At 38.1% G+C, this 15,909-nt stretch overlaps 1 protein-coding gene across 1 annotated transcript in view; it reads left to right on the top strand.

Moving 5' to 3' along the window:
* CMTM8 (CKLF like MARVEL transmembrane domain containing 8) overlaps window positions 1-12,187 on the top strand; it is a 36,106-nt gene extending 23,919 nt beyond the window's left edge. Inside the window, exons 2-4 of the mRNA XM_027897700.1 lie at window positions 4,730-4,903; window positions 8,864-8,980; window positions 11,692-12,187. Coding sequence (XP_027753501.1) covers window positions 4,730-4,903; window positions 8,864-8,980; window positions 11,692-11,775 — 375 coding nt within the window. The 3' untranslated portion in view covers window positions 11,776-12,187. The remainder of the gene's footprint in view (window positions 1-4,729; window positions 4,904-8,863; window positions 8,981-11,691) is intronic.
* Window positions 12,188-15,909: the final 3,722 nt, after the last annotated feature.

Raw genomic sequence — 15,909 nt, 5'->3', positions numbered from 1 at the left:
TTTTATTATTTCATGAGCCTGTTTTTATAGATGAGCCCTGGGTTATTCTTCCTGTCAGTTCTGCTACAAGGAAACTTCTTTTTCCTCCGAAAGGGATGTATACACATTTTTAACCATATTGCTGAGTTAACCACTCAAGATAAACGCTGGAGGATTCCTAACGCTGGCGTCACTGTAGAGGAGTTGTTACACTGTAGCCTTTTAAAATGCAGTTTGCAAGTACAAATTCTGTTCTGCAGTTTTTAAGCCACTTCAAAAAGCCAAACTGGATACACAGATTAAAGCTCACACCTGCTTTTCATACCTGCTGACTTGTGCCAGTGACATGAGGCAAGATGCGTCTCATGTACCAGGCGACAAAAGCCTTTTTATTTTTTTTTAAAGTGACTAAATAATCTGATACTTTTGAAGTTCTCGACACTCAAGAAGAATTATGGCGCTTATTTAAGGGTTTGAATATGCAATTAAGCATCTAATTTTAAACCTGCACACTCAATAATATTGGACTTTGCTACAAAGTTACTTCCTTTTAATGGTATCTGCCAACTGCTGAAGTATGCATTAGTGCATTTGACATATTAATGCACTTTAGTAATGGAGGTACCTGATCAAGCAGCAGCCAAATGACCGCAAAATAGATGTCCGAGTTGAAATCAGAGACTGCCATAAACAACGGAAAACTGCTTCCCTTTATCATGTACTGAAATCCTTGTCTCTCATCTGACTTGAAAAATTGGACCCAGTTGGTGGAGCCCTTATGGTCGTAGGACCCAGCATCCCCTCTCATCGATTACCACATGCATTATTTTCTTGGGTCATCTTCCTCCCCTTTCTCAGGCTCATTTTTTACAGGTTTGTAGTACATTCCTGTAATTCTAATTAAGGATATTCTGACTTGCTCATAAATTAAAACCAAATACTTAGCTGTTACTAATACACTGCAGCCTACCTGGTTATGATGAGATTTAGACCTTTTCTGGCTGCAGAGTGGAGCTGTCTCCCTTGTTTTTGAGCTGATCTGAAGCAGTGAAGGTGGCTGTGTGCTGTCTGTGCACACTGAATTACAGTGGGCACTCCCCAGGTAGTGCAGTTGCTGATCTTTGCTTTACGGCGTTGCGTACCTATCACTCACTTGCCAGATTCTGTACACTGGATGCTCACTGAGATGACATTTGAATACAGTCCAGTTTTTCCCAGTGGGGAGGCTTGATACCAAATCAGTAGGAAAAGCAGCATTCTCGGCTCCAGCAGATACACAAGTGTCATCCAGTTTGTACTGATCTGTTGAACAGCAAAAGCGTAATGTAAGGGACAGTCAGAATATTATAAGACAGGCTTTTAACACGGCAGAAGCAATCTCGGTATTTAACATGCTGAGAAGACAAGCTAATCATGAAAGGCTTGTCTAGATGTCTGTATTCCTCTGACTCCTTAGGTATTTTGCAGATGCTGACAGCCAGTGTGAACTTTAAATCAATTTATTGCGTGTGTTTACATATGCAGCGAAACCATTTGCCATATCATTTAACTACACGCAGTGAATTGTTGACCATGAGCTGATCTGACCTTTTCAGGTCTAATCAAGAAATCTGAAATATTATTTTAGCCTGTCAGCTCCAGTAATATGCTGTAAGAGTATCTGGATCTAACTGAAAATGTCAAATGCACTCTAATATGCAACCCATCAAAGTTACGACGCAAGAACTGGTTAAGAATATCAATCTGGAACATCTGTGGTGCATCTCAATTGCCTGGGTGAATTGTTCTGCCATTGATACAAGCTAGCTAAAAGCATGCATTAAAAGCAATTCTTTGTTAAACATGTGAGATGTACAGCCATTTAAAAATATTTAAATGATCTTGAAAGAGGGCTGATAACACCAGGTTAGAATATTACTGGAAAAAACAGTGACCAATGTGAATACCAGTGCTCTAGTGAATGTCTTGCTTGCTTTGTTGTGTGGTAATGTAAGATAAATGGTCTCATGTAACCTCAGAATCTTTCTTTTTAATTTTAATAATTTGCTGCTTGTGAAGACTTCACTCTTTTGAGAAATAATTCATTATACAAGCTGAGGTGTCCTTATCAATCTTATTTGTGTTGAATTAAGTATTAAAAATTTTTCATAGTCTTGGGGGTTTTTTTGAAAAAAATCTACTATTTTTAAAAGTGTTCTAAAATCCAACACTGTTGGCAGCAGAGTGTTTAATGATGTTTAATTTCTTTGTTTGTCTCATCTGCCAAGTTTCTGTTCTTGAGGTATTTTACTGGATACTCAGATTTAGAATAAATGTGCTTTTAATAATTATTTATCAAGCAGAGACCAATTATTTATTGGTATCATTTCTGGAAGATGAGTTTAAATCTAGATTAAAGTGGATGGGCATTATGAAAAACAACTCTGTATCCCAATGAAATGGTATTTTGTTAGCTAAACAGTCTATCGAAGTTGTTTACTCTTAAAACACTTGTTACACTAAAATTGACTTGGTTTTTATCTGCTTATGGGTAGTTCGTGCAATTTGAGGTCCTATTAACTGAATTGCTACTGTTAGTAAAATGTTGCTGGAAGTAGAATTAAAATGAACTATTGGGAGCGTTGCTGAACCGATAACTTCACATGGAAAATAGTTTATATTTTAAAGAACCCAATAACGCTATTTGAACTGCTCTGATGAGGCAATGCTGCCCTCCCCTGGTATGCTGCGAAAAGCGGGCATTTTTATCACAGTCTGAGCAAGTTCTAGAGCTTCCTATTAAAGAGAAATTGCTGAATTGGTGAAAATGGTGGCAATAAAATAGGCTCTTAAACAGACTGTTATGTGCCAAAAGACCAAAAAAAGCCCCAAACAAACCATGAAACATTTGTGCAGTGCTTTTATGTACGCATGGTGCAGATGTGGATGAATACAAAAAATATGTGTGAATCTACTGTGAGCACACAAGAAAACAAACTGAGGGCTGAGTTAAGTTTGGGTGGCAGTTTGGAGGATGAATTGAAGACAAAATAAACAGATGGAAGGTAGTAACTGGAACAATTACAATAATTTTTTTTTACAGTATAGTTTTGTCTTGTAAGCATTAATGATAAACCTCTAAACATTATATACACATTCAGTTCTGCAGTAGAAAAGCAAATGGGACCAGGGCCAGCAGCTTGCATGGGAATAGAGTTAGTTCTTGTGCAAATGAAGCTGTAACAAAACCATCCTCTTCTGTCAGGGGCTGTTGATTACAAAGATATTACCATAGGATCAGGAAGTTCCTTCACTGCACATTCCTGAGAGCTGAGGAAGGTAGTCCTAAGAAAATATTACTATTGCATGGTCTATTCTTTCCTATGTATTTCCTCAGATATCTGTTACTAACCACTGCTAGAGATAGAATACTGGGGTAGAAGGTTCTTTAGATTGTCCAGCTAAGGCTGTTTTCTGTTAAATGTGTTGCAATTTGCTTTAATTTTGTTATCCTTCTATTTCTCATTGCTAGCCAATTTTACCACAGTCCAGATAGCAGAAAGATATAAGCCTTGTTTCAAATACAGACATTCTAGTTTCCTCACCTGACTCCATTAAAATGTGTGGAGCAGGGTTCATTTTTTGTGTTTGCCTGTTTTTAAGGTATAAAATATTCATTTCTTTTTATAATTGAGATTTTTCTAATTGCTGGACAACTTGCAAAACACACACCTTTTTTTCCTGAGGCATATGGCTTGACTTTGGTTTTGTTTGCTCCTCATTTCTCTTAATACTTTGGAGATCACCTAACAATAGAGAGAACTGGACAGAGCATGTTAAAACCCCTGGTTCATGCATTTCTTCATGTCTTAGGTGTGAACAGACTGCCAGATTGGGGATCAGGAGGGAGGTTTTTATCCCCAGACTGGTTTGCTAGAGGACTTTGCTTCAATGTGAGTTCTTGTCTACTACTTAGGGTCATGTTGCCTGGGAGATGTTTTAAGAACAGTGGGATACAATGGCATTCCCGACCTGCCTTGTTCTGCTGGAGTTACGGTTACGTGTTACAGTGGTGTTGATATTTTACTTCTACCTTTTATAGCAAGGTCCTCGGAGCTGGTTTGTGCCTGTGGTGCCTGTCACTCAACACTGCAGGTGTGGACCCTTTTGGAACTGGACTCCAACTAAGGAGTTACCCGTGTCTGTGGCAGATAGAACCTGAAGATCCCAGTGGACTTCAACAGGGTTTCTTTTGTTTCTACAGAGACTTTGCTGACAGCGAAATAATAGTGTTTACCTTCATGCACATCAGCTAGTAGGCTATAATAAGCAATTCTTTTGAGAACTAGCTGTAAAACCACTGCAGGTATGGTTCCATAATAGTTAGAGGTGAGCCAAATCCCTGAGATTAGCTCAGTGGGTTAGAGCATGGTGCTAATAACACCAAGGTCGTGAGCTTGATCCCCATCTGGGCTGTTCACTTAAGAGCTGGATGCGATGATCCTTGTGGGTCCATTCCAACTCAAAATACTGTGTGATTTTTTTTCCCTGTAGATAAATAGATTAGATGTCTTTTCCTTTGTGACACTCTGCCACAATAAAGAAGTTTTATATGTTCTTCTTTGTTAGATTAGTATTCTGTCAGTGTAGCATCCCAACCCAACCCATCAAACGGTTATGTGAATTGCAGTGGTGTCGCTCCTTGACCTGGAACAAATGTATGACGTCTAAGATGCCTAACAGTTTTCTTTTTTCTCCATAACTTTTGCAGGTATTGGGGTTGCTGGTGTGGACCCTGATTGCTGGAACAGAATACTTTCTATATCCAGCCTTTGGCTGGGTGATGTTTGTAGCTGTGTTTTACTGGGTTCTCACTGTCTTCTTTCTGATCATCTACATGACAATGACCTACACCAGGATCCCCCAGGTGCCATGGACCATGGTGGTAAATATACTCATTCTTTGTTGTTTCAGATTTGCTGAGTTACAAATAGAATAAAATATTGGTGCATTCTATGGGTATAGTTAACCAACTGTACTTGCGCTCTTTGCAGATTTTTCCCTGATTACTGTGTGGCTGTGTACCTGAGATGTTTAACCTTCATCATACCCAGACATTTTTAAAACACTTTTCCTATGATGTTTCACCATTTTGTTCAGTGGTTGATCTAGTGACTTGATTTTTAATAATGTGCATGTGGCTGATACTTATGCACAGTGACCTCTTTTTCTCTTTGTAGTGGTTACATCCCATGAAGAATGAGTCTGTTGCTGCCTCTGAGCTAACAGACCTGGCCATATGGCTTAAACAGCAGAAATCCCTACTGGAATCAACACTATGAATTAGATCTGGGACCTGAGCTCTCAAAACATGAGTCTTCCTCTGCTAAAGTAAAAGCAAAGGTGGTTCAGAGGTAGCAATAGTCTGATAATCCATACATAGTCAGCTGTGAAAAGGGTATTGAAAATTAGAATTATATATATGTAAAATATGTAGCACATAATCCTTTGCTTTTAGCTCAAGACTTAAAGCAAATCAGATAAACAGCTAATGTAATTACAGAAAAATTTCACAGGCACTTAAAATTCAGATCCAGTTTTTATGGTTTGAACAAACCTGGCTAGCTCTAACTCTCAACAGTATATTTTTACATCATTTGCATAACAGGCTGATCTTCAGGATAATAGATCCTAAAAGTCATTGTCATCTCAGCCAGCTGGCCATTTGTTACCCATCCAAGAAATGCTATAAGTCTTAGCTTTACATTTGTCAGATATAGTGAGATACTGTTCTGGTTTTATTTATTTGTTTGTTTGTTTTTTACTAGCTAGAGATTATTGACTACAATTCTGTTATTTTTATGATGAAATGTATTTGACTTCTGTGTTGCTAACAGCTTGTTATCGGCTATATTGTGTACGTGACTAAAATTGAATACTAGAATACTCTTTTAGTCTTCCCATTTGCTGCTGTAATAAATAGCCAGCTATAGCAATTACTAATAAGAACAACCAGGATTACATTCAGATAGCTTTTCTGTTTTCAAGTTTCATGGCCAGCAATTACCATTAAGGCTGTAACACTGCTATAGAAATGTTGGATTATTTCAATTACAGCAGTAATGTGTCTGGGTGCATTTAAAGGTGTGTGTGTCGGGGGGGAGTTTCCCATTGCATTAGATATAAGTAACATTCAAAGGGAAAACATCTTTGTATCCATTTGAATAAAGCTTTGGTCATTACCCCTCTTTCATCAGTTGGACCCTATTATTAGACAACTGCACATAAATGAGTTGACCCTGATCTGTGTGGAAGAAAAGCTGGAGTATTTGATTTGTTTCTGCTTCATATTGAGTGTATTTCTTGCTCCAAGTTATAAACATATTGTAGATAAGATCACATAATATCTGATACACACATAAAATGTAGGTGCTAAAGGTAGGCTCCTTTTATATTCAAGGGTAAAATAAAGAGGAATTAAATGCAAAATAAATAAAAGATGCTTGCATTCCAGCTTGTTTTACCGTAAGGTATTAAAAGAGCTGTTGGGAACAGCCTTTGAATTGTTCCTCTGTTGTTCCTGTCTGACCAAGAGGAATGCTGAGTTTCTTTTCAGAGAGGTGTTGTTAATGTCTTCATTCAAAAAAGTATGACACACATCTTTTTGAGTGAGTGAGTTTACATCCATCTTCACTCTATTCTCTGAAGTATCCCGAATTTCAGTATCAGCTAGTTATTGCTGTGCCTCCTTAGGCGACCGTTAGCTCAAACTGTTCCTATTGTATGCAGTATCCAAAATTACATCTGGACTTCTCTGTCATAAATTCACTTTTTGCAGGTTAAGCACATTACCAAATTGCTTAAGATGCAGTTACTTTTACTGCAAATTAACCCAAAGGATGTACTTTAAAACTGACTCTCCTTAATAGTGCAAGTTCTTTGCTAAAACAATCAATGGAAGCTTTTAAAATCTGGAAATTTGAATTTAAGAAGCAGATGGTAATTTTGCATGAACCATTTGGTTTGAGTAATATATTGGCAGTAAAGGCCCAATCAGCTTGCATCGCATTCCATCTTCCCCAACAGTGTTATTTCCCAGAGCAGCACTTCTCAGAAATTATGTTCTTTTTTCTTTTCTACATGACAAGATATTGCGGGGATTTGTAGCTTTCCAGGGTAATTGAGTCTTTTTGGAATGGGAAATCTGAAAATAACAACAACAAATACTCTAGGTAGTCAAATTTAGAGTTTCTAAATCAGTGCTTTACAGAAGTTCACCTGAATCTGCCAGTTGCTGGCACCTTCTCCTAAAACTGAGAGTTTGATATTTTATTGCTGTAATGCCCAGATAATACATGGAGTGAGATCTGTGGATAGAGATAATACCTTTTATTAGACCATCTGATATAGGTGAGATAAACCCCACCTATTTTTAAGTACGTGAATCAAACCTCAGGTGCCAGCCCTTGGACTCTCTCTGAGTTCTGAGGCACTGCCCACAGTTTCCTGCAGAAGGATGTGTAAGGGGCTCTTTACTACTGTTCCTTCTCATCCTGAGCTGCAGCTCTTTTTTAGGTTCTGCCAGAGTTGGTGACTAGTGAATTAAATAGAGAATAATTGGTGTATATTCCTAGCATCCACTGGGTCACCCCATGAAAATTAGTAAGTTGGAGATGCACCAGTATGGCAACATTTAGACAACTGGAGTGACAAGAGTTAAGGGTTATATTTGTGTGACACTCTGGAGTGCAAACAAGCCAGAAGCTGAAGGGAGCTGATTATATACAAAATTAGGATTGGGTCTGTATTTGAGCTTCCAGTTCCTGCAGCTGTAATTAGATGCAAAACATATCACAGGTATTTCACTTACACATGGCAACACTGAAGTAAAAGTTTATTTTATGGTCAGATTCATATGCCTTAGACAAAGTAACAGGGTGGGGCTTGGGGGGATTTTTTTTTTAAATAAGAATGAACTTCCTTTAACCATGACCAAATAGGGAGTAACTAAAGGACAAAGTATTAAAAATTATGTACTTTAAAAAAACCCTCATACACTTTTCTCTTTCATCTTCTTAGACTTCTCTCTTCCTTTCCTGTTCTCTGTCACATGTAAAAACCAAACAAACTTGTTGTTTGTTCTCTGAAGTGTTATATGAGATTAATGTTATCTGCTTTATTTCTTTCTCAGTAATGAACATAAGTACCTTGCGACATTAACTTTGCTCCTTGGAAGAGAAAACCCAACATCTGCCATGGAGGGGTCTCGATGACCCCTGTAATCCATTCAGACTGTTCTCCTTTTTGGTTTTACCTGTTTCTTTCTCCTCTCAAAATCAGGTAGAAGGGAAAGGTGGAAGAAGACAAACGAAGGAAAAAAAAAATCACCTTATTTATTGCCTTCATAAGGGGAGAAAACAGAGCTTTGGAAGCTTTATAAATAGTCTTCATATGCCACCCCTTATTGACTCCTACAATGTATCTTTGTGGAGATCAGAGATGTAAATAAAGTGCAGTTTTGTTTGGGTTTGGGGGTTTTGTTTGTTTGGTTTTTGGGTTTTTTCATGTAATGTCATATTCTTACTGCCTAACCCTTAGTTTGTGATAGCCAAACTGTGTTCTTATTTTCACTTTTGGAAAATCACAGCACACCAGCTTTAAGGCTTTTCTGGATTTAGCGCGATGGAGATAACAGTTTGTCCAAAATGTGCTTTAATGTTTATGGATCTTCAAAGCAGCTAAATTTTAATCTTTACAGATAGAAGCTTGGAAAAAGGTAAAAATAGCTAAGAATCACTCTTCTAGTGTACATTGCATATGTTCAGTGTATTTCAGAAGAGAGTTTTGTAATGTTGGAAGACAAATGCATGTGCATATTAATGACTTATGTTTGGTTTTTCCACAGGGTCTGTGTTTTAATGGAAGTGCCTTTGTTTTGTACCTCATTGCTGCCATTGTAGATGCATCTTCAGTTACCAAAGATCTGGACAGTCACAATTACAACAGCTGGGCAGCTTCTTCTGTGAGTTTGTTTTTTGTTTAAATCAGTTCTGTGTCCAATGAAGTTATATCAAATAAAGGCTCGCTGGAAGTGTGGGTAGAAATTGCATGTGTTCTGGATTTTGAGAAGCTGCAGAGTGATGTAGAAGGTCACACATAAAACCTATAGGTAGCTGGAATTTAGTTCATGGTTTTTGAAGGTGACTAGAAATTCCATCAGGAGATGACAGTCACATCAGAAAAGGTAGGAATGTTTTTAAGATCACACTAATTTTCCCTTCCCTGTCCCCATTTATAACTAACTCTCTGGCAGAGGTTAGAGCCTGCACGTCAGAGTAGACAAAGTTTGTGTGGGCACCAAGTCACCTCAATGCATTTGGACAACTTCAAAAGCAGTTTAAACTAACTCAGCTAACTTTGCACACACGTGGATAAGATGCATTCAGCTTTCCGTGGGCTGAGCAATATACACAGCACCTTTGGGAAGGCCCCGAAGTGCTATTGCTGTTTCTGGAGTGATCTTCCTGTTACAGCCTCAGCTTTTGATTAGTCTTTCTTCTGAGTTGCATGGGCAATGCCTGAAAAGTCAGGTAACTTCCCAGTGTTTTAAAGTGGATACAAAACAGAGAGGCAAAATGGATGAAAAACAACTTAAAAACAAAAACAAAAAACAAAACACGCACACGAAAAAAAGAGCCTTTTCATTTCTGAGTAGGTGAATGTATTAAGGGAATTGTAAAAGAACTTCCTGCATATTGTGGCAACAGTAGTCAAATTCCATTGTATACAGTAATTCCATATTATGGCTACTTTGCTGACTGTTTGTACTTCTGCAGTTTCCCTCCAGACTATTCACAAATCCTGTCTGAAGATTATTGTATGTGGTCATGAACACAGGAACTTGAACACCTGCTCTGTTTTTGTCTTGGGAATTGGGTGACTGTGCCCCTGTCATTTCAGTGGTGTTCAGGGCCTTCTCCCCTTGGCAGTTTGTAACTATTGATCTGTTACTCAGCCACTGCAGCTGAGAGGAGCTTGCTTGCTGCTAGATAGGCTTCCATGCTGATTCAGGTTTTATGCAAAGTGCACGAATGCTCAGTGTCTCCTGGGATGTTTGGATTCTCTTCTAATACCTCCTAATAATGTTTATCTAATGCAGTGTCTAAATAAACTATTAAATGTAGATTCTTCCTTTCCAAACCCATTAAGGGTTTCATGGATAAAGAATTTAGCAAATCATCTATCCCCAACAGTCATTCTGTTAGGACGATTTTAGATGGAGCTTTTATTTAATAAGAAACAAAATAACTGGAAAAGAAGAATGCTTAAGTTTTCTATTGTAATAAAATTTTACATCATCATTACCATTTTTCGTGCCACAGAATAAATTTCCATTAGATAAGACTCACATGTTGAAAGGCCTAGATTTATTGCCTGGGTGCATGCTTAGTAGTGCCCTTCTCTTAGAGCTGCAGTGTCTACCCACGCCAATGATGGCATACAAAAAAGGAAAAAGTATAGAATCATAAAACATTTTTAGTCTGGAAGGGAGTTCTGGATGTCATCTGCTCCAGCTCTTTCCCCTCCTAAAGAAGGGCTAGCTCATATCAGGCTGCCAGGGCCCTGTCCACTCAAGCTTTGAACATTTCCAAGGATGGCTATTCCACAATGCCTCTGGGCCTCAGTTACCATGCTTGATTATTCACACCGTGATTCTTGTGGTTTTTTTTTTTCCTAGTTTCTAATTTAAGTTTCCCATCTCGTAACTTGTGTTTGTTCCTTCTTATCCTGTCACTGCTCTCCTCTCAGAAAAGTGGTGTTAATCCTATTTGCAGTGACAGCTTTATTTGGTTCAGTTACCAGCACAAAACATTCTGGTATTATCATTAAGACCATATTGAACATTGTCTATTTTGAACAACGTGCAGTGATTAACAGGAACTTAAGCACTGGCGCTGAATTGGACTTTTATCAGTACAGCTGAAATAGTTCACAGCTGTGCTCTTTGGTTCCTGTGTGTCTGTGCTGGAAGGGCTGTAGAAGCAACACCACTGATACTTGGTAGTTTTAATCTAGAAACATAAATCTAGCCTGCTATAGAAGGCTTATTCTGTTTCCAGTTTCTGACAAAGTAGTAATATGACAATGTGGTTGCTGTCACTGTTATTGGCACTGAGGAATACCTTTATTCATCAGTGGAGGACCTCTGGAATTGGCAACCTAATCAGTAGTGCTCTTTGAGAACACATCAGGGCCTGAACTTGAATCCAAGTGCTCTCTGCAAACAAACCTGTTTTGATGCACAGTGTGCCACACTGAGGTACAGGTGGCTTGTAAGGAATTCCTGGAATAGCAGCAGGACAGGAGTGTTAGCTTGAGCTTGCACTGTCCCATGAACTATTCCTCAGGTTTTAAAAGCAGCAAGTATAGGAGTGGTGGCAGTTCATTCTGTAACATCCGTACTGAGGCAGTGTAATGTGGAGTTTACAGAAAAAGTTCAAATGTGCCATGTTTTATCTGCTTATAGGCCCATAATTCTATGCATAATATAAGCTTATTTACACAGTGCTGACTGTGATGGCCACACAAGTACAAGGAGGTGAACATGTTCCATATTAGTCAGCCTGCTATTTTCCTTGTTTCAAATGCCATAACTATTTTTTTTTCCTTAGAAATGACAGTGCTCTCAAATGTATTTTTTTTCCTGACATATTTTTCCTCCTTTCTCTACAGTTCTTTGCCTTCGTGGTTACCTCCTGCTATGCTGGAAATACATACTTTAGCCTTATATCCTGGCGATCACGGACTTTGCAGTAAATATTTTGTTACAATGAATTCTGTAATATAAAATACCTTGAGGATTATTCACTTTTTTGATAAAAGCTTGGAAGAGGGGTGAGGCATTTTTGAACATTTCTGTTAGAATTGACACAATATAAACTGAGATTGAATGATTATTTATAATAATGCCATCTTTAGAGACATCTAACACTGACTTTGTACTGTATAACAAAATTTCATACTGCTTCTTTTAAAATTAACATGGTATTTTTCTAGACATTGTATAGTTGTTATTACTGAACCTTTAATAAACCTTATTCAATGTGCCAAGTTCGTAAATGTAACTTTTTAAATGTTACAGGTATACTTTTGATAGTGAGTGCTACAAATCAAAGCTTAAGACTGATATTGTCTCATAATTATGTATAAAAAGTGTAATTGTGCAGAAGAAACCCATTTGAAACTTTAAAAATAAATAAAAAAATGACCCAACCGTGCATGTTTTGTAAACTGCGAGCAGAAGGTTGCTTTTTTTTTTAATTTCTTTTTCAGAGTACAACACATACTACTAAGAAATTCAGGTGATCCTGTCAGTTTGCATATTCTAACAGCTTCTCACATAATGAGGTTTGCTTTTGGAACCTGCTACTGTAGGTCTGAAGCTCGTTGAATGAATATTGTGCCTGAAACGCATTATCCTAACAGGTTTCTCAGATCCATCAGTCCCTTAGTGCTCAGTCCTTAAACAACTGAGAGTATCACAAATCACTGGCTAAAGGTAGTACTTTTTGTTTTTTCTCCTCAGATTAGGCTATTAATCTGTCCTAATTTAAATCTGGGCTTCTAAATCATACTAAATGACATAAAGATTAAATCCATAGAAGAATTGTCAAGACACCAGTGCTAGAAAAAAAGAAATTCCTCCCTCCATTCCTGTTTACTGGCATCATCTGTGACCTGTTAGTTTAACAAATGAAGTTGAGGCTCGCATTTAAATATCTTTGAATCAAGCAGAAGTATGACAGGAGATTATGACTTTCAAAACAGATACCTTTGAAAATTACTTTCAAATACAAATTACCTAAGGATTTTTTTTCCAGGAATTATGTGGAGACTGTAAGGTTGTGGTTATTTTGTGATATTATTTAAAGTTATCCTCATTTAGAACTACTGGTGAATCTTTTATTTTTGGATTAAAAAGATTTGGGCTGTCTTCCAGTTTTTAAAAACTTACTTGGATGATTATATATGGTAGTAGAGAAACCTTACTGCCAAAAAAAATCTTCTCTATTTCCCTTGTAACTAAATGGGGTGTGGTTACTTGCACATGTGCCTTGCAGAAGATTTATCAGCAGCCAGCTAATGCTGTTCTCGATCACATGGTTTTGTTGTTGATTGTCTGTTGGAGTCACAGGATTTCAGTGTAAGGGAAGCCAAAATATTATTTAAAAATCTATATTTGTCTGCAAATTGCATTTGGCCTGCACAACATAGGTCAGGCTGTCTGCTGCTCGCTAAAATTAACCAGTTGTGAGAAGGAAGAAGGGCTACCGACTATGCATTTTATCTAGACAGATAAAAGATGTCATTAAAATCCCATATTTTTTTTCCATTGCTGGAAAAAAAAATCAGAGGCATTGAATGTCAGCTGATAAAATGTGACTAGAAATATAGCCAGAATTAAAATCTCATCAGTGACTTCTCCTCAGTAAAAAATGCTTTAGTAGTAATAGAAATACTTCCTTAAATGATATTTGATGTACTTGTTTTAAGTCCAAAGGATGTGACTGTGTTTGCACAAGCATTTCACAGTTTTGTGGTATCTGTAATATTCTGGCCTGAAGTCAGAACCCAGACATCATTTGTGGACAGAAGTAGCAAGAGGGTGTAGAGCTAAGAGGAAGATCTAAGTTTCATCCAGTTTATCTAAACCTGTCATGGAAACTGTGTGTTACATGTCAGAATAAACCCGTTAATGAAGGACAAAACCAGATAAGGAATGATTCTGGCAAAATACCTACCTACTCTCTGAGTCTTCAGCACTGAACCTCAAGGGGAGATGTGTGAAATGACTTCCAAAGACAAATCTGTGAGTTGAATCCTTAATTCTGCATTTTAAAAATACGTACTAGACAAAAATTTGCTTTGTGCTTGGCCTTGCTTTTTTTTTCCCCCCAAACCGTAACTTACCTGCCTTGCTCTTTCCTTTTAGAAAGATAATTATCTCACTTACCATGCTCTTTCTCGTCTGTCTCATTTCTCATCTGTTGCCCAGATACCAACCTGTTTTTCAAGTGTTTTGAATATCTAGTTAAAATTGAAGGAATCAATCAAACAAACTGAGCATTCCTTCTGAAGTTTGCTCCTCCTGTTTCAGGCCTGAAGAAAGGCATAAGCATCCAAAAGGTTATCTTCCAGTGCATTAGTCCTAAATATTGATTTGCAAACTATGACTTCATGCATTTGTATGTTCTAATATTGATAAAGAAGACAAGCTAGCTGTGGTTTATCGTATAACAATTAAAACAACACTTGTATCTACGAGCATATGTTAGTACTCATAAGACTGAAAGAAACCTAAAAGAACAACTGGTAAGTGATGAAGTGGTTAGTGAAATTCTCAACACAGATATTTAGAAGAATAAACAAAATGCTAATCAACTTGCAAAATGAAGGTATTTGACATTATAAATAGCTTGTTTCAGACAGTCTCTCTGAAAACTCCTGAGTCACCTACATACATAAGGATACTCGATGTCAACTTACGGCCATTAATTTTCATTTGTTAAGGAGCTGTCAGTACCTTTTTTTCATCATCATGCACAACACACTTAACAATACGAAGTAAATAGCATGAGAACTATAATAAAAACTTCAAATGTAGTAGTGTTGTAGATTGATCTCGTCCCAGTGGTTCACAGAAGATGCCTGTATTGCTGAGTAGAAAATATGACTGTTATTCTACTTGTATTAATTTAAAGGTATTTCTGTTTCACTGGGCTGAACTCGAATTATCAGGGCCCCAGTCACATACATGGTTTCAAAAGAAATATAGAACTAAAGAAGCTGAATGAGCCTTTAAAAAAACCCTATTTCTTAATAGGAAATGCAGAATTTACGAGAACCTTCCTCCACAGTGCTTACAGAAACCTATAACCATGCACTCTTCTGAACAGGAACTGTAAAGGGGGGAGGGACGGGGAGGGGAAAAGGCAGCTGTTTAAAAACAGAACAAAATCTTTTTTCTTGGCAGCTAGCATTTTACTGTTGTGGAGGTAGCCAGTGTTGTAGATTTGATATCTCATGACATGAGAGAAAATGTAGCGGGACAAGTAATATCTTTTATTCCAACTACTAGCTGGCTTAATAGAAGTCCAAATTTATGTACTACTTAGTCTACTCTGGACTATTGCCCTGGCAAACCCCTCCTGGTCATGGAAATTGCTTATAGTAGCCCCTTATTTGCAGTGGGGATCATCTGAACTTGCCTGTCTTCCCTCCTAGAACAATTTTAGTCGCTGAAGGAGCTATTTAATACTAAATACGAACAGAATGTGCATCCTAACTCCAAAACAGAGCAGCAGAAGATGGGCTTACTGGTAAGTAGGCTTACTCCTACTTACTACTTTATAGTGAGTATAAAAGTGGCATATACCCAGCTCAGAGGCCCACTATTACCTCACTTGTCAGAAAGGAGAAGAAGTTATTTTTAAACCTGAGGAAATATTTAGCTTCCTTTTTTTCGTTTTATTAGTATCTCTGTAAGATTTAATTCAAACAGTGGAGCTGAGACACTTGGGCAGCAACAGGCAAAACTGTAATGACTGTCCATTTAATGCAAATAGCTTTTATCTTCTACAAGATCGGGAATCAGGAGGTTTGGGCTGTTCGTTTGAAAGAACAAACGCTGTTTGCAGCTGCACCTCCACAGCGAAGAACCGGAGTAGCTCCCTTCCATCGCTGACAAAGTTCGACATGCCGAGGGGGGTCTTTTAGGTTCCCAGGGAAGCTGCTCGCTGCTGCGGTGGCCGGTTCTCTGCGGAGCCTCCCCCCGGGACCCCGCGCTGTACCGCGAAGCGTCCCCCTTCCTGCCTGGAAACCTTCCCTTGTTTCCATGTAACCCCCTGCACTGGGGGCCCGCCGGCAGTGCCGCTCCGGAGCGGCGCGGGG

The sequence above is a fragment of the Empidonax traillii genome, unplaced genomic scaffold (genome assembly GCF_003031625.1).
Source record: "Empidonax traillii isolate 1590-97213 ecotype Southwest subspecies unplaced genomic scaffold, ASM303162v1 scaffold19:size3308961, whole genome shotgun sequence".
Classification (NCBI taxonomy): Eukaryota; Metazoa; Chordata; class Aves; order Passeriformes; family Tyrannidae; genus Empidonax; species Empidonax traillii.
This window is presented reverse-complemented; position numbering and strand designations above follow the sequence as displayed.